The 23,336-nt window shown below is 46.7% G+C and overlaps 1 protein-coding gene across 1 annotated transcript in view; it reads left to right on the forward strand.

Annotated features, from left to right (window-relative positions):
- Nucleotides 1-23,336, forward strand: part of LOC144937496 (LON peptidase N-terminal domain and RING finger protein 3-like) — an 86,135-nt gene that overhangs the window by 46,100 nt on the left and 16,699 nt on the right. Inside the window, exons 3-6 of the mRNA XM_078864743.1 lie at nt 8,411-8,533; nt 11,629-11,775; nt 16,182-16,428; nt 17,918-18,026. Of these exons, the coding sequence (XP_078720869.1) occupies nt 8,411-8,533; nt 11,629-11,775; nt 16,182-16,428; nt 17,918-18,026 (626 nt within the window). The remainder of the gene's footprint in view (nt 1-8,410; nt 8,534-11,628; nt 11,776-16,181; nt 16,429-17,917; nt 18,027-23,336) is intronic.

Genomic DNA, 23,336 nt, shown 5'->3' on the forward strand with positions numbered 1-23,336 from the left:
CAGCCGAAGGAAGGGAAATTGCGGTGTAGTCGCATCAACCGCATTGACTTTGGTGAAGTGTTTATCCTCGAGTGTGTGCTGCTGTGCTATTCTTAGGTAATTGCAGCAGTGGAATAAGTGCATTCCGCTAAAAGTTATGTCATCGAAAATAACCTTCTTTGAGAAGAAGCCTCAAGGGAAGCAGATTATGGATTTGTGCGTTTGAGCTTGCGCCCTCTCAAGCTTGTTGGACTCGTAAAGTTAATTGGTAAAGGTGCAGCCCTGCAATTGCACGCTCACGTCGCTACTGGCAGAAGGGGCTCCACTTGAGGGGGCTCTGGAGCAGTGGCAGAATTCCCTTTATTGAGGATGATTTTTGTTTTGGCCAGACAACATTCAGGGTCAGAACTCACTGCAATCGGTGGGGATACCCAGTCTTTACTCCAACACACGTAACCTGTCAATGGATATCTGTCGTGTATTGGACATAGGCGAGTGGGTGTGGTGGGGGGTGGATTTAAGATACTTGCACCGGGAGATTGAGCTGGCGACCTCCAGATTGCAAGCCCAGTGCACCAACCGTGCCACTACCGTAGCAGCATCTGATGCGACAGTAACCTGGGAAATGTGCCAGCTTTCTATTTTCAGCAGCTGGAATCTGGCCCTGGAGCAGGATCAGTAATGGCACGTAGCTGCTCATTATGAAAGGTGAAAACGGAGGGCAACAATAATCGCTCTTGTAAAGGGTCTCGGCGTCCAATTGGTTCATATTCCGTGGAAGGTCACAGCGATCATGACAATTGCTAGAGGCTGGTTGATCCGACAATGCCAGATCTGATTGGTCAAACGACTTTCATGATGGACAGAGTGTGGTGAGGCATTCTTTCATAGTTGGATTGATTGTTGCATCCTGCATTTAACCACGAGATAAAATGATTGAGATAAATAAAACAAGTGGCATAAATTATTATCATTAGTCTGAGTACACATAAACAATACATGGATAGTGTACTCTCTATGCTTACAATTCATCCATATTTCCAAACGTATTGTATATATGCACATAAACTATACGAGCACAGTATATTTAACACACACAACAACAACACCTGCCTTCTGTCATTACTTGGAGAGGTGATGGTTCCACATTCCCTGTGACAGACTTGGTGCACTTTGAGGCCACATGAAGTTTCAAGGGCTTTCTGGCAGGAGATTGTGGGATAGGTCCATGTGTTATGGGTCCATGTGTTGTGGGTCTGTCTATCTAGTACACCGTTCTCAAATGGGCTTTAGGATTAAATATCGCACCGCTATCGGGATACGGCACTTGAATGACAACGTGCACGTTTGCAACAAAAAAATATTGGACTACAGTCCTTACACATTCCTTCCATGCACACTTCACATTAAAACAATCCACAACAACTTGTTATGTAACGTTTGTTTTGTATTGCCACTGCCTCTGCAGTGCAAGGGGCTGTCTCGTGAATATTTTATTTTATCTCGGTGGGTTCAGCCGGGTTCTTTCTCGACTAAATATACTCGGTTAGAATATTTTTGTCAAACGCGGGTATGCTGCCATTTGTACAATCCCCGATTTGGAAATCTGTAATTCACCACTGTGAACAGTTCATTAATCACCCTCGTGTATGAGAGTGAATAAGTTATTGCATTTATTTCCCCCGTCGCACAAACTGTTATAGTTTTTTTTAGGATAGCAGAGGCAAGGGTTCATGTTATGCTGGAAGAGTGTAATGACTTCTGAAAATGGAATCTTTTCAATTCATAAGCATAAAGCTTTTGTGTAAGAGGCACTGAAAATATTCCATGAGTCAGAAATTGCTGGCCTGCATGTAATCTGTACAAGATTTGTCCCTGCTGTTGTGTGAGGACACGTTACACCAATCCAGAGAATTCTCAACTGGTTCGCTATCCAATCACGGATTGATATAACAAAGATCACCCACACTGTATTTAAAATCCTTCATTGATTCGTCCTCACACAACTCTTTTCTCACATGTTGGTCTCTTCTTCTGTACATTCTGCTCAAGGACGCTGGGATTTATGTCAGCACCACAAATCAACTCCACTCTGTGGGTGATCACCTGTTGTCTGTGATCTCCATTCCCTGCTGAGTCTGCCCCTAGTTGAATAACTTTGTCAACACCACAGTTGCCTCCAATCGTGACAGTGCCTCCACATCGCACTCTGTCCCACGATTGCCCTTTGCCACATACCTACCTAAGGGAGGGGGCGGTGGGGGCAATCGCCCACTTCCACCCTGATCATTTTCTAGATCCACCTCTCCCACTACTCTACATGTTATTTCATATTTGTCCTACATTCATGGTCGGAACCCATGCGTTTCCTAGTGTTTGCGGTACATCGCCACCCATAGCGCCACCTAGTGAAATACCCCTCCCAACTGTCACTTCTGCCTTATGACAGATCCAACGCAGAAGATTGATCTTCAACGAAGCTCATGAGCTACCCTAAATCACATGCACTGCACAAACCATGGCAGTAGATGCCGATACCAATTGCACAAATGGAAAATTAATAGCTCTGCAGTGAGCGACTGTGGTCATCCAGAACAGACCATCCATCATATAACGACGCAATGCCCCGATCCACAAATATGAAGGAGATATCACGGCAATACACTCCGCTGCTCCTGACGTGGTTATCTGGCTTGACCACCTAAATGTGAAATTGTCGTTTTTGCTCTGCATCTACATCAGCCAAACGAAAGAAGAACAAGACTGCAAGGGTGAAATGTCCAGAGTGCCTGAGAGCTCCCTAGCTTGGACTTTTCAGTCTAAAAATATGTTATTGATATTATTCAAGTTATTCAATAAGCAATAGGATGTAGGAAATATTTTATCTTCTGAGCCAGTGTACTTTTCACCATTGTTTTGCTATTTTGGGTTTCAGGTTCTTTTTGTTGGTCTCAAATAATAATATGCCCACACTTTCAGCTCTTTTGAGTTGGTGGTCTAGAGTAGGCTGAGAGCATTACATATGCTATGTGGTGATCACATGGCATTCATGCAAGGCATGATGGGAGTCATACCTTCTTGCTGTTTGTAAGCACACCTATGCAGATACTTATTCTATGATTGAAGAACGTACATTTAGTTGAGATAACATTTTTGCATTTGGGATTTGGCCTGTTGTACCAAAAGACAAAAATATATCACTGGTCTTTCCCCTCAATGTTAAAGTGCATATGTTTCTATTAATGTTCTCTGTACTGTATAATGTGGTAGAAGTGGAATTTAACTCATAAAAGCATTACATATGGTACTATATTTGGTTCCGCCAGGACTAGACTTTCATAGCAGAAACATTTCTCACTCCTGCCGTAAATGACTAGCAGATTACGATTGACAACTACAACCTTTTTCGGCTTGACCGAGGGTCTAAAGGAGGTGGAATTGCAATCTATGTTCGTAATACTATTGCATGTTCACCAGCTCACTCCTTGTTAAAAAACAATTTTGTTTTGAAGGTCTGGCTCTCAGAATAACTCTCCCAAATAATAAACAGATATTGGTAGTGTGCTGCTATAGACCGCCTAGTGGTAAGGATGTAGAAGCTGTGTCTGCACTGAGAGAGCTTCTTGGTGGCCTCCCTAAAGGTGAAATAGTTTTAGTGGGTGATTTAAATGGGAATTGGCTAACCCACAAATTTTGCAGATTAATTTAACCTATTTCAATTAATAAACGTCCCCACAAGACCTAACCTAAAACAATCCAGGACAGTCATCTCTGCTTGACGTCCTATTGACAAATGCCCCTCACAATTTAGCACTGACTGGCGTTCTGGGTAATAACCTGAGTGATCACTCCTTCATATTTGGGGTGAGATCATCAGCCAGACCCAAAGCCCCCCCCTAAATTGGTTGAGAAGCACTCCATGAGACACTTCAGCTCTCAAGCATTTATAAATGATGTTTTTCACTCGGATATTGACAAGGTCTGTGATATCCCCAACCTGACTATGGCTTGGGAGACCTTCAGGTACACGTTTCTCCAAATTCTTAACAAACATGCTCTGTTGGTTAGATTTAAAACTAAAGGCAACCGCCCACCATGGTTTGAACCTTTGATTACTAAGCTCATGAAAACTAGGGACAAGGATTGGGCATGTGCTCAGCAAAGTCATTTGGTCAATGACTGGCTAGAATACAGGATTTTAAGGAATAGATGCGTCAAAAAAATACGGCATGCAAAAAATGCTTACTTTTCCTCCACTCTCCTGGAATCACATGGAAATGCCAGGATCTTCTGGAAAACAATCAAATGTATTGAAAAGGCATCCAACACAGATAATCTGCCCATTGCGCTTAACCAAAATGGGGACTATTTCTCACAGCCCCAAAAATTGTTGACAATTTTAACCTTCATTTTTCTGAAGCTGATGACCTTTTTGATAATGTATTGGGAGTCACCCCTGCTCATGCAATTTCCTCCACCCCTATCCAAACATTACGCGAATTTAGTTTCCAGCCTATCCATGAAAGTAATGTTCTGAAACAACTGTCCTACCTCAAAGGGTCCTCCTCTACCGGAGCAGATAGTATTCCCGTCTTTGCTCTGCTAACTGTTGGTCACCTAATATACAACCCTATAGCCCATATTTTCAACCTGTCCATCAAAGAAGCATCAGTACCTCTAGAATAGAAACATTCCTGTGTTCGTCCAATTCGCAAAGGGGGCCCTGAAGATGATCCAAATAATTACCGACCTATCTCAATTTTGTCCCCATTGATTACATTTTTTGAAAAATGATTGAACTACCAAATTAGCAGTTTCCTGTCCGACAAACTATTACATCCAAAACAATCTGGGTTCCGAAAAAAATACAGCACCACATCTGCTGCATTAGACTCTCTGAATCACATTTGCAGTAGCCTTGATAATAAGTAGTACTTCTTGACTTGTCCAAAGCCTTTGATACAGTCGACCACAACACCCTGCTTAGTAAACTAAGTTGCCTCCGTTTCTCCAAACACGCAGTAGAATGGTTAAAAATTACCTCTCTTCTCGCACCCAAACTGTATTCACAGATGGTTGGAGGTCAAACAGTGTTAAGATAACAAAAAGGGTTCCACAGGGTTCCATCCTCGGCCCCCTCTTGTTCTCTCTTTATGTCAATGACTTGGGCACTGACCTGGATCATTCCAGGGTAAATCTGTTTGCAGATGACACGATACTGATTACTGCTGGCCGCTCACCAGATGACGTGATTGCTAAGTTCCAGGGTGATTTCAACAAACTACAACATCAGCTAGTTGCAAGTTAATATCTATAAGTATCTTGGGGTCATCTTTGATTCAAAACTGAATTTTCAAGATCACATTGATTATATTGGTAAAAAGACAAAATTAAAAATTGGTTTTCTGTATCGACACAAGCACTGCTTCCCACATATGTTCCGCTTGAAATTGATCAAAGCTACCATAATGCCTCGATTTCATTATTGTGACATCGTATATAAATCAGCCCCCAGTACTTTACTGAAGAAGCTTGACTCAATTCATCACTCGGCCTTAAGATTTGCATTGAACTGCCCATATAGGACCTACCACTGCGATCTCTACATTGGGTCAAACTTAACTTCCCTTAATGATCGATGGCTTGTGCATCAGATCTTATTTATTCACGATGTACTTACAAAAAAATCAGCAGACTACCTGCTGGATCTCCTCACTGTTTCGAAGAACAAATGTGACCTAAGGTCTTCGCTCACTTACCAGCTTACATTCCTTATTGCCGTACAATTTCTATTGATGCCGCCAGGGTCTGGAATGCTATCGCCAATAAACTGCAAATTGGATCACTACCTGTGAGATCTTCACTCAAAACTGCTCTAGAGGAGTTGTATACACCTAGCTGCCACTGCTATTCAGAATGGCCTGAAATCAAATGTATCATCCCGGATGACCGCTGCAACGTATGATCTTGAGTTTTGATTGTGGTGTGCTTGATCTTTAAAGGTGTATTGAGATATTTGTATTCTGTTACTGATGCTTCTGCTGTTATGGAGTGACTCATGCAGCCAGCTATGGCTGCGGGGTTTGGTCGTACATGTTATGTATATCGTTTGTTGCATTTGAATCACAGTTCCTATGATCACTGTTACATTGTTTTTGTGGCTTTATTTTGGTGATTTTGAGGACGTTTTGGTCTGGCCATGTTTGTTTGTTGGAGTACAGAGTTGGCCTGATAACTTTAATCTACATTGTCTTATGGTTGTTTGTGTTTGACTTGCATCTCACTGGGATTTTTGCACACAGCGTTGAAATGCGGTGTTTTTTCTGGAAGACTTTGCTGTTTTTTCCAGGATTTTTTCTGTTGTGTATAGTCACTTTAAGATGTTTCTTGTTCATGCTTTTGTTTTGTTGCGGTTGCACCCGAGTCAAGAGCCGCATGGCTCTTGAAAATGAAACTGAAACTGAAGAGCACCAATGTTGTACGGTATTTTAAATAATAGACCTTTCATCTCTCCACATACAAATAAAACACATTTTAGTCCATCATGGCATTCCGGATCCATATTTTACAACGGCTTTTGGTTAAACAAGAAAACTCTGGACCGATTTCGACCTTTAGGATCTCATCAGAGAAATGGTAGAATTAGTTGATCTCTGACCAGGATTTTTTGTAAGTGAAATGCTTTACTAGAGCACAGCACTGCTCGTGCTGGTTAAATAAAAACAAGCAACAAATTCAATGTCAATTTAAGACTACCGTCGGCGGACGGATTTTAATGTTCGAACAAACGGGGCTGGATGATGTGGGTCATTTGACATTGTTGCTCGTAAAGACATTTCTAAAAGAGTACACTACTTGCTGCAGGATCATTAGTGGTGCTTGGCAGGGCTCGCAATGGGGGGTATTTGGCTGCGGAGGGGGCTTTAGAGGTAGCAGTGGTATGCAGCCAGTCGACCCGTTGCCGCCGAGCGGATGGAAGCCTCTCCGAGCTTAGGCCCCAGGGAGGGTGGCCTAGTGCGTGTTTCGCCTGCACCCGGTGCGGCAGAGCACATTAGCTCGGGTCCACTTCCAATGCCCACTCGGCATATATTGCTGCGGGGCATTCACTCTGTAATGTGCATACGTAGATGGCAATAATATACTCTTCGTGGCACACTTGCAACACTTGCCTCATCCAGATTGTATGTAGCAATATTAGATCCTAACTGTTCTGTCACCGTGAAAAAAATCCTTTAGTGAGTGATTATAATCGCGCTTCTGACCTCACCCCTTTAAATTTGCGGCCTTCTGTGCTGTCCTTTAGCAGTTGGCTTGGATTTTTCTCTCATGTCCTCAAGCTACATGGGGTGCCATGGTGGCGAGATGTTAACTACCTCGCCTGGTATGCAGGAGGTCGTGGGTTCCATCCCGACCCTGACACATGTATATTTGGAGTTTGCATATTCTCTCCCCGTGGGTGTGTTTTTCTCCGGGTCCTCTGGTTGTTCCTTCCACATTTAGAAGTGACCTGCTTTTTGGGTATTTGGCAGCAAAACATTTTAACACGAAAACCCACTTTGTTGAGATATCATTTGTGGCCAGGCCGCTTCTGAAAAAGAACTATATAACTTAGTGGGCATTACCTGGTAAAATAAATCTAGTTTAGTTTTAAAGTTTATTTTATATTCACCAAAACATGTTTACGAGTTTGCAATTCATGCTGTCATTAAAGTACAAGTTTCCCCATACTCAAGTTTTTGCGAATGGCCATCTCAACCAGTGGACCTCGCGGCAATGCTAGAAAATCCACATTCTTGTGCAAGGTAGCCATTCTCTCAAAAGGTAAAACACTTGTTGGCCTACTAGTGGTGGCAAGATTAGCCTTTGCAAAAGGTCCGTGAATAACACTGCCGCCTGGCAGTTGAAAGCAGCTGCACCCTAAAAACGACAGGAGGCAGGAAAGTGCTGCTCGTAATAACACGCAGGGCAACTAGATGGTTATGCGCATCAATTTGGCTCACTGGGGGAAAAGGTTTGCTGCATCTGCCAGGAACACATGTCTTTTAACCAATAACTGGGTGTGTTCTGTGACCTGCCAGGGAGACTTCACTATTCCACGTGGCCTCGAAGTATATCACTGGCAATTAGGGTTTTTTGTTGGCGTATGCATGTGTTTTGGGTGTGTGCATGCATCTGTATGTACAGACACAGGAGTTTGTGTGTATGGAGAGCTATGGTGCAGTAAATGTGCACTTCACAACAGCAGCTTTGGTAACATCACTGACATTGGCCCTGTGTTGAACCCTGAGACTATGTGGAGTGGTGTGCAAACATCAGCATAGGGGAGAATATCACAGCCGGTTCTGATAACGTCCACATGACCGCGAGCACTCGGCACTTGTGCCTACGATCGTTTGAGGCTAAATATCGATGTTTATGTGCATGCGTGCAGGGTTACCTGCGCAAGGGACAGGCCCTGCGAGGCCTGGGTCAGGTGGAGCGGGCCCTCACGGCGTTCCTCACGTGCACGGCGCTGGAGCCTGGCCTCCGTGCTGCTCGCACCGAAGCGGAGAAGGTGAGTAGGTGGCCCATGTCCCGAGCACCACCATTTCCCTCATGGCTACTGGAGGGGGGTGTGGGGTGGCAAGCCTTACCCTTTGTTTGAAATAAGTGCTACACGGGATGTTGCATTTCCCTTTCCTTTTTTCCACTGCTCAACTGTGCCATGCCGGGGCCATCCCGAGGCAGCTCGTCACGGCTTCAGAGGCTCCAGTTTGTTTTTCCACTGCAAAACATCTCGCTTATTTGTGAATTGACCTCGGGGGTAGAGATTTAGGTTTCATTTAATTTGGCTGATATAAATGTTCACGTAATAAGCTACTTCGTTGTGATAGCTAGGGTGCTTCTGAAAAAGAGCTATACAGCTCAATGGGCCTTACCTGTTAAAAGAAAAAATGTTTAGTTTTAGTATAGTTTTAATTTGCCGGGAATGTTGTGCATAGCCAATAAGGGGGAATGATGGCACAACACGTGAATCACTACACCACCGCGGAGCTGTCGCATATGAGCACATAAGTGTTTTTTTAGCGCTGTGCCATTCCCCGGGTTTTGCCAGCAAAATCTAAAAGTGTTTAGTGACTGCGGCGACCGTTTAATTCTCACATTTTTGCACGGTTACCACGAGTTTGTAAAATGTGTTTGACCGCAAAGCGTGCTCGAAAGAAGTGAACATTTGGTTTGCTGTGCATGTTGCGCGTGCACACAGTACGCACATTTCACAAGCCGTCAAGGCCTCCCTTGGAGAGTTCTTAATGCAAAGCGTGCTTGTAGTGAACCATAACATTTTATGCAGCCCGATCCATTGCAGAGAAACGCAACTCAGCACTTTCATGAATCCCCAGCCTGACCTGTGACAACTGTGGTTCAAATCGCAGCGTTGGGGTGGTATCCAGGTGGCTTCGGGCATCTTAAGAGTGATGAGCTGAGCCCTGCTGAGATCCAAGAATCAAATCCAGGCAGCCCTCGTGATTAAACTGGCTTTCAAGTGCACAGAGAGTTGATGGCGTCATCCCGGACACCAATTGTGCATGGAAGAATCGTGCTTAAGTTTTGTTTTGCAATTAATTTAAAGTAGTATTTTCACTGCCATGCGACAAACATTTATCTCTTTAGTAGAGCAAGGGTAAAAATTATCTCCAATCATGTAAACGAGGTAAATTACCTTTTTGAGAATTTTAGAATTTGTTACGTGATATCTTCTTTCTCAGAGTTTTCTAAAAGCACTCCAACCTGCTCTTGTACGCCACTTTGTTTCATCATTCGGAACCCGGACTGCCTTCCCTAACTGGCTGAGATACAAATACTCCAATGTGCTTTCCAGTTGTCTCTCTGTAGTGACTTGTAGCGTCACAACCGTGTGGACCCACACACACACGCACACGTGACGTCACTACGTGGGGGAGCGTCACTATCACGCAGGTCCACACACATACATACATAACGTCATCATGTCTGGATGCGGAAATTACATCTCGGCCGGTTCGGGGGATCTGGAGGCCGTGGGTCAGTGCCGCAGGGGTTGTGTGAGGCCATGGCCCTGGGGGCCCCGGGGGCACCTTGGGGGCCACGTGGACAGGAGAGGAGCCTTCTCGAGAGTTCTCGAAGGTGGGCGTGGCCATGGTGTGGCCCGGACACGCCGAGGCGCATATAAGCGGCCTCCGCACCGGGTTCGGGGCTGCTCGTGTCCGGAATGAAGATGCCTCGTGAAAAAGAGTCAAGCCTCAAGTCAGCGTGGCCAACCCGTAGCCCTCCTGGCTTGGCCAGACTAGTTGTATCCGAGAGTCAGTGTTAGCGAGCGATGATGTGTTTTAGCGAGGATAGATCGGTGGTCACTACCCTATGTTAAGAGTTGCCGTTGTGTTAAATAAATAGTGTTGCCTCCCAATAAGTTGTGTGTGCGCTTACTCTGAACCCATTACATCTCCAACAATTATTGCTTTTGTTCAATAAACTCGTTGTGCATGTCGCGAGCTATGCTAGTATTTTTTAAATCCAATTTTAACCTAAAATTTTATGAAACAAAAAAAATATTCCAATGACAATTTTCGTGGGACAGACTCCTAATGTAATGAAAGCTGCAAAATAAACCAGAGAGATTCAAAAATGCATAGTGGCTTCCTAATATCGGAAGGAAGAGCGTTACAGACGGCCGCAGAAGTGCATCTCAAAGCGCACTATCCAGTGACCGTATTTGTTTGACGGTTCGCCAAAAGCCGCTGCTGAGAGGATGACCGGAGTTCGTGTGATGGTTTATGCTCTTTAACGAGATCATAAATGTATTGTGGTTCATTTTTGGCAAGCACTTTGGATGTGAGTGCTTTAATTATTTTTTGGGGAAAAAAATCACTCCAATAACAATGATAGTGGGGCAGACTCCTGTCCAACTATAATTACAGGTGCAGGTGCAGCCTGCTGGGATCGGACACCAGGCTTTACCTGGAAAGCTAAAATAGATTTATATGTGTTATATTTGTGATTTGTTTATCTTTCCTATACTCTGCGCTCATATTCTGTTTTTTATTGTTTGTTGTTGTAACGTTTTGACCCGCCCCTACTCTATATCTGTGAAAAAGAGCTGTAAAGCTCATCGGGTTCCTCCAGTATAAATACATATTCTGATTCTAATGGGGCGAATGGGATGAGTCTGTATTAATGCAATGTACCAGCGTCGTTTGTGGCCCGTTCTTTCCTATTTTCCACTGTTGCGGCTGTATTGAGCCAGCCCGGCGTGGGCCAGGAGGCGCCAGGTTGTTTTTCACTGCAGAAGCCGAGCTGTGCCGCCGACATCACATGCAATCAACGAGTCGAGACGCACGTAGAGGACGCGGCGATGCCGTGTATTTGAGTTGTGTACTCGCGTCACACGCCCTGCATGAGCCCCAAGCCAGATTCGGATGTCTTGTAAGGCCGTCGTATCGCTTTTCGGTTTCGGCTTGGCACGCAAGTAGCCAGTGGAAAACCAGCCATAAACGGGAGGGCCCGCGCGCTGGCTCTGCTCGGATGTGCCAGTGGAAAATGGGGATTAGAATTCATCGTGGGAATGTGGAAAGGAAAAGAGGCCTGACCTGTCGTGTCTCCATATGCAATCTCTTTTTTTGAATTTTTTGCCAGATTCTGTGGGAGGTGCTCGCCCCCAACACGGAGAGCATGTGCGAGGGGCTGAGGCCCCCCTCTCCGCACAGCCGCAGCAAGGAGACGCTGTTCTTCCCTCTGGCCCACAACCACTGGGACCCCCCCTTCGCCTCCGCACGTCACATTGTGAGACCCTCACTCGCATGCGTGACACCTAGCAGGTGGTGAGTGTCGCGTGGCCGTAATAATAATTATTTACATTTGTAATTCGCCCTTAAACAATCGTTCTCAGGGTGATATGCATGTAAAGGCGGGAAATAGTTAACAACAACCACGTAAAGAATAAGTGAGAAAGACGGCTGAAAATAACTAAAGAGAGAAAGCTATTTTAAACAGATACGTGTTTAGTTGAGATTTGAAGATTTGGAAGTGCTTTGTATTCGTGCCCTGGAATGGGCAAGGAGTTCCAAAGTTCAGGTGCCGCAATTGCAAAGGCACGATCACCCTAAGTGTGAAACCTCGATCGTGGGACAGTGAGCAATGTACAATCTGAAGATTTTAATGATCTAAGTGTCATGTGACCGTAGTGCTTTCAGCACATCGTGAAGTCTGCCTGCTGTTTGCCCATTGGGTTCAGAAGCGTTAATCGATGCGGCTTGCGATCTGTCGCTGATCCCCTTCTGATTGTCATGTGCTGTTTAAATTGACAGCCAATTGCCGATTGGAAATGGTGACCTGGAAATGACATTGCATCTCACACGGCACGGGATTTGACTTTTGACCAATTCTACACTGATAAAAGTACCCAATTTCCAGTTTGAAAGGTTCTTAACTCAGGTCCGGGTGAGAGCTCAGCTCAGACTATCGCATCTGTTGAGTTGATAAAACGGTGTAAATTTGTGTGAATCGTGGTGATCCTATGGAGAAATCTGTCCTGTACTTCATGTGGGTCAACCATACTGGCTGGGTACAATTATACACCCTCCAGGGTGGCTGGATAACCAGCGCGGTCAGTACCTGTGCCACTGAGCCCGGTTGCGTGGGTTCCGCACGTGTCCATGGTGGGCTCTCCGATGTTTTTAATTTTCGGCTTGTGCTGCGCATTGTTCGGCATTACGTCTGACGTTTTGCTACACCACGTGCGTAAATCAAGTCACTGAAACTTCAGGAACTCGAATTCGGTTGCTGGAGAAGCTCGCGGTTTCATGGAATGAAATGTCGGACCTCGTGCCGGACAACACACACGGCATAACCCGAACGCATGTCGGGGAACTGTTACAGCACAACTGCATATACCTGGTCCTGTAGGTGGAGCACGGAGAATAGTATGTCGCCAGATGAGGTTGGTTGTAATTACCGGCGAAATGTCAGAGTACACGAATTGTAAATGTTGTGAGTTTACTCTCCAACACACCGGTGTGCTGTACTAGTAACAAATTGGCATGTTTTGTTTACGTGACCAAACCTTACTAATTAGTCGTGTCGGGTGCCGGCGGGTTGAACAACACATTTATATTTACGCGATCTAACCCTAAAAATCGTCTTATGGATAATATTGGTCGTGAAAGCTTACTGCTTGTTAAACAGTATAGGGTTTGACCTGCGAACGTGGCCGAATAGTTGAACCTGTTTTGTGGGTCCTAGCCTTCTCGTTGACCATGTGTGCAAATCTGTCACTGTGTATTCAAAAATGAAAGCACCCTTATGTAACAGTGCAAGCCGATTATTTCTAACAGGATGTGATGGTGGGGCTGTTGTCACGAGGTATCAGGGCTATGCATAGAAGAAGAGGCGCCCATACTGAAGCGTGTTTTCCAGAAGAGACAAATTAACAGCAGCACAAACCACAATTGTGGGATTGAAGACACCCATCATGCTTACCCATGGGTTTTCATCTGCTTGACGAATGAGAATTACGAAAATTACGAAATGGGGCATAAACAGTTGTCATTGGAAATTACACTTTCTGTTATTTTCAAATTTACATTTATTAAGTGACTCCTTGGTTTATACGTGGCTGTTGAGCTTTATTGTTTGTAAAAACAAAAAACAGATATACAGCAATCATATAAACAGATAGAAAGCAGTTGAAAGCGAGTGCTCATCACGTCGAGTTTTATTATTGTCATAAACCAAGTCAAATTGCCTGATTGCTCATCTCTATTGATGACCCTGAACCAGTGATGTCATGTCTATATTTATATGGCAGAGGCCATAGGACAACCACCAGTGTCTCCCTGCGCAAACATATATTGGGCCATTGCTTCCATCTGTTGGCAGTTTTGGGCTGTCATTGGAAATTACACATTCTCATGTCAAGGGCCTGTCTCTTTTAGAAACTTCTGTCGAGTGACCACAAAGTAGGACTCATTGAAAGTGGAATTTCCCTGCGTAGATCATCGCTAATGTACCATTATTTTAACACAATACGAACCCCCCAGATCTCAACGAACGGATGGAGGACCATCTTGTACATTGTAAAATCTGGCGAGGATTTATATTGTATTGATTCGTGCGAGTGGCAGTGATCTCGCTGGGGAAAATGAACACGAGCATTGGAACTGGTACGAACACTAGAACTGGGTTCCCTACCTGATACCACCACTCCCTGTTCTAAACCGCCCACCATTCCACAGGAGAACCGCTTGTTGGTATTAGGGTGTTTGTTTCTGTATTATAAATGCAAACTATTTAAACAATACATTTTAATTTAATTTTGCCAGGTAAGGCCCACTTATAGCTCCTTTTTAGAAGCGACCTGGCCACAAATGAAAGCTCAACGAAGTGGCTTATCACGCGTTAACTTTAAGCAGCCAAGTATTCAAAGTCCAAAGTCTCACATGTCACCCGGGCACAGCGACCGTAAAAGATCTTGGCTTCACTCTATGGAGTCATGAAGATGAACTATGTACTTGCACACTTGGTCATGTGGATGATACCATCACCACACCTCTCGATCTAAAACTAAACTTTTCATTTTTCCACGTAAAGCCCACTGAGCCAAATACTCTAAACTCATGTTCACTGTAAATCTGGAGGGAAAAACCCGAGTACCCGGAGAAAAATCCACACGCCCATGGGGAGAGAGAGAACATGCAAACTCCAAATATTTAGGTATCAGGGTCGGAATTGAACCCACAACCTCCTGCATACCAGGCGATGGAGGTAACATCTCACCATTGGTTTGGCATGTTTATCATGAAATTTTGATTCCACGGTCCATGATCTGGTGCTATGGTTGAGGATGTGGGAATATTTGGATAGTGTTGATTAGTGACTGTAATATCTTGGTACATGAGTTTTAAAGCGTCAGTGCAAACAAGTTATTATTCAGAAACTTTCCACACTTTTTAACTTGTAATCAACCATTTCTTTTTCGTCTAAATTTAGTGGAATGTAGCTTGCTGTGTATTATCGATATCACAATTCACCTTATGACTAAACTTTATGCACGGATGTAAAAAAACTGTTCAGATGAGTCTCTCATTCAGTGTTTAAATAAAAGTCGAACATTGCTGCGGTGCCACTGGCTTGGTACAAGCTTGAAGCTGTGGATTTGTTTAAATATCAGTTGTAAGGGACCAGTGGTGTTAAAACAAAGATTTGAATGAAAAGCCAGTGTATGGCATTTATATTTTACTGTCAAAGCGTTGCGTCGTAGAACCACGCGGAGACAGAACGTCTTGTAAGGGCTTTCGCCGTTTATTAACACGGTTTAAACACTTGGCTTACACCAGGGGTAGGTGTTCTCTATACTCGGTCTTTCCCATGGACCCACAAGCTCTACTTGTCCTAACCTCGGCTATGCCTTGGGCTCTCTCACTCGGGCCTAGACGGGGGTTCATCCAACACCGCCTGGCCGAGGAGAAAAGAACCCCACTCACTCTCAGCCGATTCTCACAGTCTTCTTCGAGCCCTACTCTCGACTATCTCTTCGGCTCTCCCACTCGTCGATCCCGGACGGGGGTTCAGCCAACACCATCCGGTCACGAGCGGGAGAGACCTCCTTCAGCCGATCCACACTCCGGGCTCCCACAATGAACCCCGCCTTCGTCATGGGGTCCCCCTTAAGTACCCTTTGGGCGGCTCCTCCCCTTTACTCGGACCCGCCCCTCTTCTCGAAGGTGTCTCCTTACAGCGCTCATGACATGACGCCATCACACCTTACAGCGCCCATGATATGACGTCATCACACTACTCTTCTACAAAAGTATAAATTCATGTCAGTGCCATAATTGAAATCTGCTTCTGTGAATTTAAATATATCACCCCTCAAATCTCACCTTCTGTCCATTGGATGACGTTCAGATTTCCTCTAACAAGCCAAGCTTTTATAAGAGTTAAGTGACACAACTCCCTCTGTGTCCTCTGCATCACGACATAGCTGAAGCCACACATCTCCACTTTGCGGTGGAAGTTCAAGGACTCTAGCTTGGCCGGGACATCACCAGAGGTCATGATAGCAGCGTGTCAGAAAGTCACGGTGGTTTGTTGAGCAAGCTCCCAGGCTGTTGTCGTCGGATGCACATGCCAGCTATGAACGTACAAAATAAAATCAGTTTTTTTTGTTTGGGTTGTGTCTCCCTCCAAAGAATATCTGTTCTGAGCAAGATGGGGAGAGTTGGACTGAGCAGGAGGAGGGAGCTGGGTGCAGTGCCCGAGCAGGGTCCCTGTGCAGTGAGGGCCCAGCCCAGGCCCCTGTGGCAGCTGTCAACGCAGCGCACGGCAAAGCGGCGCCAGCAGAGCGGGAGAGGGCGGCCAAGTCGACCGCCCGTGTCGTGTTCAAACGGAAACTCGGCGATGCGAAAGACGAGATCACCAAACGGCTCAAGACGGAAGGTGAGCGGCCTCGCTGCTCTCGCCGCCATCATCGTCGTTGTTGTTATCGTCTGCTTAAGTCGCGCTACTTTCACGGTTATCCTCGTCTTAGAATCCTCATCATCGCATGCAACGTTGTCGCCATCGTTATAATCTGGTCAACATCATCATGATCATTACCACCAAAAATAAATGCAAACACAAGCACCACTGCAATAACCTCCATCATTTTCATCTCCATTAACACCTGTAACTATCTTATAATCACCATCAATATATGGGGTTGAGATTCGTTTATGGCCTTTGTTCTCAGCCATTGTGCAAAGCCTTAGTCTATCAAAATATTTCTGTCATGAGGCAGTGCAAATGAAGAATGGGATGACCTTGCTTTGGAGTTTGCACTTGAATAATGCTTTGCTGAGTGAATGTGGCCAAACAAGAGCGGAGCATGTTTGTGCACCTGTCTGTCGCCGTGTGCTTGTTGGAAGACCCACAAGGTCATATGTAATATAAATAAATCAGGGGACTGGTCCAGTCCCTGACATTAACATCACTCTGAAAATCAAGGAGCAAGCACAGCTCTGAGCGAGTGAAGGCACAATAAACGATCCCAATAAGTGCTCTTCCATTGTCCAAACACATTCACTGTGTCGCTTGCATGTGTTGTCAGTTTTTTTAAGAACTAATGCCTTTTATGAATAACTTCTCTGTATTTGCCAGTGGCAGTGTTAAGACTTTTAGAGACTGGTACGCATTCGTAGAGTTAATTATAATGAGGCTTTAGCGGTACCCCAGGGAAGTGGTGACCCTTTAAAGTTGTTTAATAAGTCTGTGATACATAGCTATCTTATTCTTTGGTTCTTTCGTTAAAGTCACGTATAAAGATAAAATAATAAATTAAATAATAGCATAATATGCTATTATTTAATTTATAAAATAATAAATTAAATAATGGCATAATATGCTATTCTTTAATTTTTTTATACGTGACTTTACCGAAAGAACCAAAGAATAATTCCTGCAGTCATGAAAGCTCCAAAATTAAGATAGCTATCTTAGTTACGTTATTAAATAGGTGTGTTTTCTAAATTATTATATAAATGGCAAACGTCGGAACTAGCATAAATAAAATGTAGAAAGTACTATGCTACGAGAATTGACTTGGCTCAGACCGTAATGAATGTGCAGGGGAAATGACATGCAGGGCCAGAATCACATCTTAAACGTCCAAAATGCACTTTTACGTGGGTGATTTGCCCCACCGACGATGGCGGAGACAGTGACACCTCTTGTAGTTCAAAATTGGACACGCGCCAATGCGTGACATTGGCTTTTTGCGGTGGAGCTCGGGGACACGTTTCCAGATGGCGAGACAAAGACGCGGGGGGGGGGGGAGATTGGTGGGGCGTGTGCCGTGCTGCCGTCTTCTCGCCTGCCGCGTGGATCTGCGCCTGTGTGCAGAGGGGAGGGGGTGTGTGCGCCCTTCTGATGGACCGTCTCTGCGTCATAGGTGGTGAACCGGGAGCCGACCTGCAGCAGGGGGTCAGCACGGGCAGGAGGTGGATGGTGCAAGCCAACCTTATCGATGCCTCTGACCTGGAGTGCTCCCTCTGCATGCGGTGAGCCCATCGCTCTTTTCACAGATGTCCAGTTGGGGCGGGTCAGTTACGACAACAAACAATAGGAAAACACGACAGGAGTGCAAAGTATAGGAAAGGTAAACATATCGCTTAAAAAATATATAAAAAAAAAATTCGTATTTTTCCAGATAAAGTCCTTTGAGCTTATTAGCTTCTTTTTCAAAAGTGACCTGGCCACAAATGATAGCTGAACAAAGTGGCATTCACCTGAGGCTGCCAAACTCTCGGAGCCAGATTAACCCATATGCAATTGTTGTGGACACAATGGACCCAAAATTTGCATCCTCATCATCGTCGTTGTCACCTATCCACTGCTGGATAAACGCCTCCCCAAGTCATTAACACCGCTTATAGTTTTGCTGTGCCACAATCTTGTCTTCACCTCCTCCTCCTGCATATGGGCTGATTTGATCACTGCATCTCCGCTGTGGTCTTCCTATCAAGAGTGTCCCCCCTGTGGCTGCCACTCTGCGCTCTACGGTGCGTACACAGTTGGACGAGATCTTTAGTCCGCACCCCCCCCCCCAATTTTTTATACCACGTTTGGCTACGTACGGTGCGAAAGAAGTTAAACATACATACAGTGAGGGAAAAAAGTATTTGATCCCCTGCTGATTTTGTACGTTTGTCCAATGACAAAGAAATGATCAGTCTATAATTTTAATGGTAGGTTTATTTGAACAGTGAGAGACAGAATAACAGGAAAAAAATCCAGAAAAACGCATGTCAAAAATGTTATAAATTTATTTGCATTTTAATGAGGGAAATAAGTATTTGACCCCCTCTCGATCAGAAAGATTTCTGGCTCCCAGGTATCTTTTATACAGGTAACGAGCTGAGAATACGAGCACACTCTTAAAGGGAGTGCTCCTAATCTCAGCTTGTTACCTGTATAAAAGACACCTGTTCACAGAAGCAATCAATCAATCAGATTCCAAACTCTCCACCATGGCCAAGACCAAAGAGCTCTCCAAGGATGTCAGGGACAAGATTGTAGACCTACACAAGGCTGCAATGGGCTACAAGACCATCGCCAAGCAGCTTGGTGAGAAGGTGATAACACTATGGGAACCTCATTTGCCAGTAAAAATATGATAATTGGTTTTTTACCCTTCTATCTGGCAACAAAAAAAGGTGTCAGTTTTGTTGCCAGATAGAAGGGTAAAAAACCAATTATCAAGGTGATAACAGTTGGTGCGATTATTCGCAAATGGAAGAAACACAAAAGAACTGTCAATCTCCCTCGGCCTGGGGCTCCATGCAAGATCTCACCTCGTGGAGTTGCAATGATCATGAGAATGGTGAGGAATCCGCCCAGAACTACACGGGAGGATCTTGTCAATGATCTCAAGGCAGCTGGGACCATAGTCACCAAGAAAACAGTTGGTAACACACTACGTCGAGAAGGACTGAAATCCTGCAGCGCCCGCAAGGTCCCCCTGCTCAAGAAAGCACATATACATGCCCGTCTGAAATTTGCCAATGAACATCTGAATGATTCAGAGGACAACTGGGTGAAAGTGTTGTGGTCAGATGAGGCCAAAATGGAGCCCTTTGGCATCAACTCAACTCGCCGTGTTTGGAGGAGGAGGAATGCTGCCTAAGACCCTAAGAACACCATCCCCACCGTCAAACATGGAGGTGGAAACATTATGCTTTGGGGGTGTTTTTCTGCTAAGGGGACAGGACAACTTCACCGCATCAAAGGACGATGGACGGGGCCATGTACCGTCAAATCTTGGGTGAGAACCTCCTTCCCTCAGCCAGGGCATTGAAAATGGGTCGTGGATGGGTATTCCAGCATGACAATGACCCACAACACACGGCCAAGGCAACAAAGGAGTGGCTCAAGAAGAAGCACATTAAGGTCCTGGAGTGGCCTAGCCAGTCTCCAGACCTTAATCCCATAGAAAATCTGGGGAGGGAGCTGAAGGTTCGAGTTGCCAAACGTCAGCCTCGAAACCTTAATGACTTGGAGAAGATCTGCAAAGAGGAGTGGGACAAAATCCCTCCTGAGATGTGTGCAAATCTGGTGGCCAACTACAAGAAACGTCTGACCTCTGATTGCCAACAAGGGTTTTGCCATCAAGTACTAAGTCATGTTTTGCAGAGTGGTCAAATAGTTATTTCCCTCATTAAAATGCAAATCAATTAATAACATTTTTGACGTGCGTTTTTTCTTGATTTTGTTGTTATTCTGTCTCTCACTGTTCAAATAAACCTACCAATAAAATTATAGACTGATCATTTATTTGTCAGTGGGCAAACGTATAAAATCAGCAGGGGATCAAATACGTTTTTCCCTCACTGTATATGTAATAAAAGACTCGGACGCTTCTCTCTGTCCTGTGTCCTTTATTTGGGTTCGATCTCTTTTCCCTCACAGCACTCCCCTATGTACTCTCTGCTCTGCAGCCCCAGGCTGCTGTCGCTCACGTAGCCCAACTCCCTCCTAGCAGATCCGCTGCTGTCTCGTCGCGCAGACCCCTGCTGCCCAACTCCTCCCTTGCAGACCCGCTGCTCTCTGCAGCCTCCTCGCTGCTCCTGCTGCCCGGGGGTCGGTCACCGTTGGCCGACGGTGCCGATCCTCGTGGCCCGGGTGTGTGGCGATCTCGCCACTCTCTCTCTCACCCTTCGCCCTGCGTGGCCTCACACTTTCCCAGTCTCCGATCACTCCCCACTGCTTCCCCCCACGACGTCACTTCCGGGAGGTCGTTTACGCCCGCATTACACCACCCTCCCCCGTAGAGAAAATCCAGCCGACCTCGGCTGAACACAACTCCAATAAGCAATGCGAGCGAACACGACCGAATACGAAAAAGGACACAAAACACACCATAATATACCGAAAGAACAAGAACACAACACAATAATTAACGAAATGTGAGGATTTCGAGCGGGTGCGGGTCGCCGGGCCGTCCCGGACGGTCGGTGGCCCTCCCGCCAAGTGGGAACGTGGCAGGGTTTTAAGAGCTACAGGCTGAAGTTCGTCTGTCGCTATTGGAGGCCTGGCAACGTCCCGGTCCCCTATTCTCGAAGGCGCAGCATCAGAGGCGTCCCGCAATCGTGTCCGCGGCGGGGTTGGAAGGGCTGCGGGCCTCAAAGGTTCTGCAGCCGTGGTAGGCGCACCCCGAGCTGAGTCTTCTTTCCCCTGCCGCGTCACGGCCGGCTCGTCTGTGCTGGCGAATCCTTTCTTGGAGCGGCCGCTGTCGAGGCCTCCTGCTGGGGCGGACCCGGGACGCGGGCCCAGCAGTCCCTGGCATAATGGCCCTTACGCCCGCAGCGGAAACAGTCGATGTTGTTGCGCCTTGCTGCGGGCGCCCCGTCCCGACGCGGCCGTGTCGGCGGCGCAGCCCGCGGTCCCGGCCACGAAGCAGCGGCAGCCGACAGCTCCTGTGGGGTCCTGTCGTCCGGCACATGAACTGCCTTCTTGGGGTCCCAACCCACGGCTCCCCCTTCGACGATGGGCCCCCCCGTCCACGCCGTAACTTGCTTCCACTGGCGCAGGTTGAACTGGGCGTCCAGACACTTAGCCGCAGCCCGGGATGTGAGCTTCTCGTGACCGCACACCGGCATGGGAATGCCGAGATCCCGGGACAACTCCAGCATCTTCCCCAGGATGAGAGGTTCCAACAAGTCAGGCTCCATCTCCGGGTATGCGGCCATTGCCAGCTCCAGTACCGCGCCCCTATACGCCACCGGAGACTCCTCGGGTGCGCGTTGTCATTGCACAAACCGGCGATGAGCATCATCCGGCGGCTCGTAAGCGTCTGCCATTTCGTTGAACACACCACGCAATGTTTTCTTCTTCGCGGCTTTTATAGAGCGAAAGAATCTAACGGACTCGTCATCAAGGAGAGTCAGAAGAACTTCTAATGCCTCGGCGTCAGTCCACCTCGCCGAGCATACCGCTGCCAAAAATCTGCAGGCGAACGCACTCCAATCGCCCCCGATGGAGAATTCCTTGACAGTCGTTAGGTGACGACTGCGACTCCTTGGCGCGCTCCCTCCAGCCGCTGACTCATCCGGTGGCATGTTCAACATGGCGTCGCAGCGTGGTGTCGACAAGATGGCGGCCTTCCGTCGCGGAGGGCCCAAAATGGCGGCTTCCCGCCTTTCGTCGTGCGCCACGCCCAAGATGGCGTCTTCGTGCCGCGTGGCTGATGGCGTCGACATCGAAGACAACCCGGGCTCCTGCGGACCACCAACATCTCCTACCGACGCCGCTCTCGGCGTAACGAGCTCACACAACTGTGCAAGTACGTTCTTGAGAGTTTCAAGTTGCTCCGCCATCTGACTCCATCTTAAATCCGCGTCCTTTGGTGCAGACTGGTCCGCCGACGCGGCGACATCTTGGACCCCCGGACCCGCACTCGTCCCAGCATGGATCTCCTCCTCTGCCGGAGTCGGGTCCACCGCAGGAGGAAGGTCATCGTCGTCGGAAGATGAAGCCGATGCCGGAGACGGAATATTATTTTTTCTCAGTTGTTTAGCCATGCCGTTACACTTTTGACACCAGTGTAATAAAAGACTCGGACGCTTCTCTCTGTCCTGTGTCCTTTATTTGGGTTCGATCTCTTTTCCCTCACGGCACTCCCCTATATACTCTCTGCTCTGCAGCCCCAGGCTGCTGTCGCTCGCGTAGCCCAACTCCCTCCTAGCAGACCCGCTGCTGTCTCGTCGCGCAGACCCCTGCTGCCCAACTCCTCCCTTGCAGACCCGCTGCTCTCTGCAGCCTCCTCGCTGCTCCTGCTGCCCGGGGGTCGGTCACCGTTGGCCGACGGTGCCGATCCTCGTGGCCCGGGTGTGTGGCGATCTCGCCACTCTCTCTCTCACCCTTCGCCCTGCGTGGCCTCACACTTTCCCAGTCTCCGATCACTCCCCACTGCTTCCGGTTACCCCCCTTATAGACCTCTACCCTCTCCCCCACGTGACGTAACTCCTCCCCCCACGACGTCACTTCCAGGAGGTCGTTTACACCCGCATTACATATATACAGTCCACACGTACAATAAACATCAGCCCACCACACAGGTTTTATGTTACGCTTTGTCCCGCTTGTGCTTCATAACATTAGTTGGGTCGTTGAGCATTGTCCTTGCATCATTTTAAGCATAGGGACTCCCAGCCTGGCTCGTGCAACAGAGCAGAATTAACTTGGAGCCATCGAGCTACATTATAAACATATTTGCACAAGGACAGAGCCTGAGTCCTCTGGCAAAAGGTGAATGGGAACCTGTTACAAAGGTGACACAAGGGTCTGTGTGTATGGGACTTCCGAGTTAAAGT

The sequence above is a fragment of the Lampetra fluviatilis genome, chromosome 19, assembly GCF_964198595.1.
Source record: "Lampetra fluviatilis chromosome 19, kcLamFluv1.1, whole genome shotgun sequence".
Classification (NCBI taxonomy): domain Eukaryota; kingdom Metazoa; phylum Chordata; class Hyperoartia; order Petromyzontiformes; family Petromyzontidae; genus Lampetra; species Lampetra fluviatilis.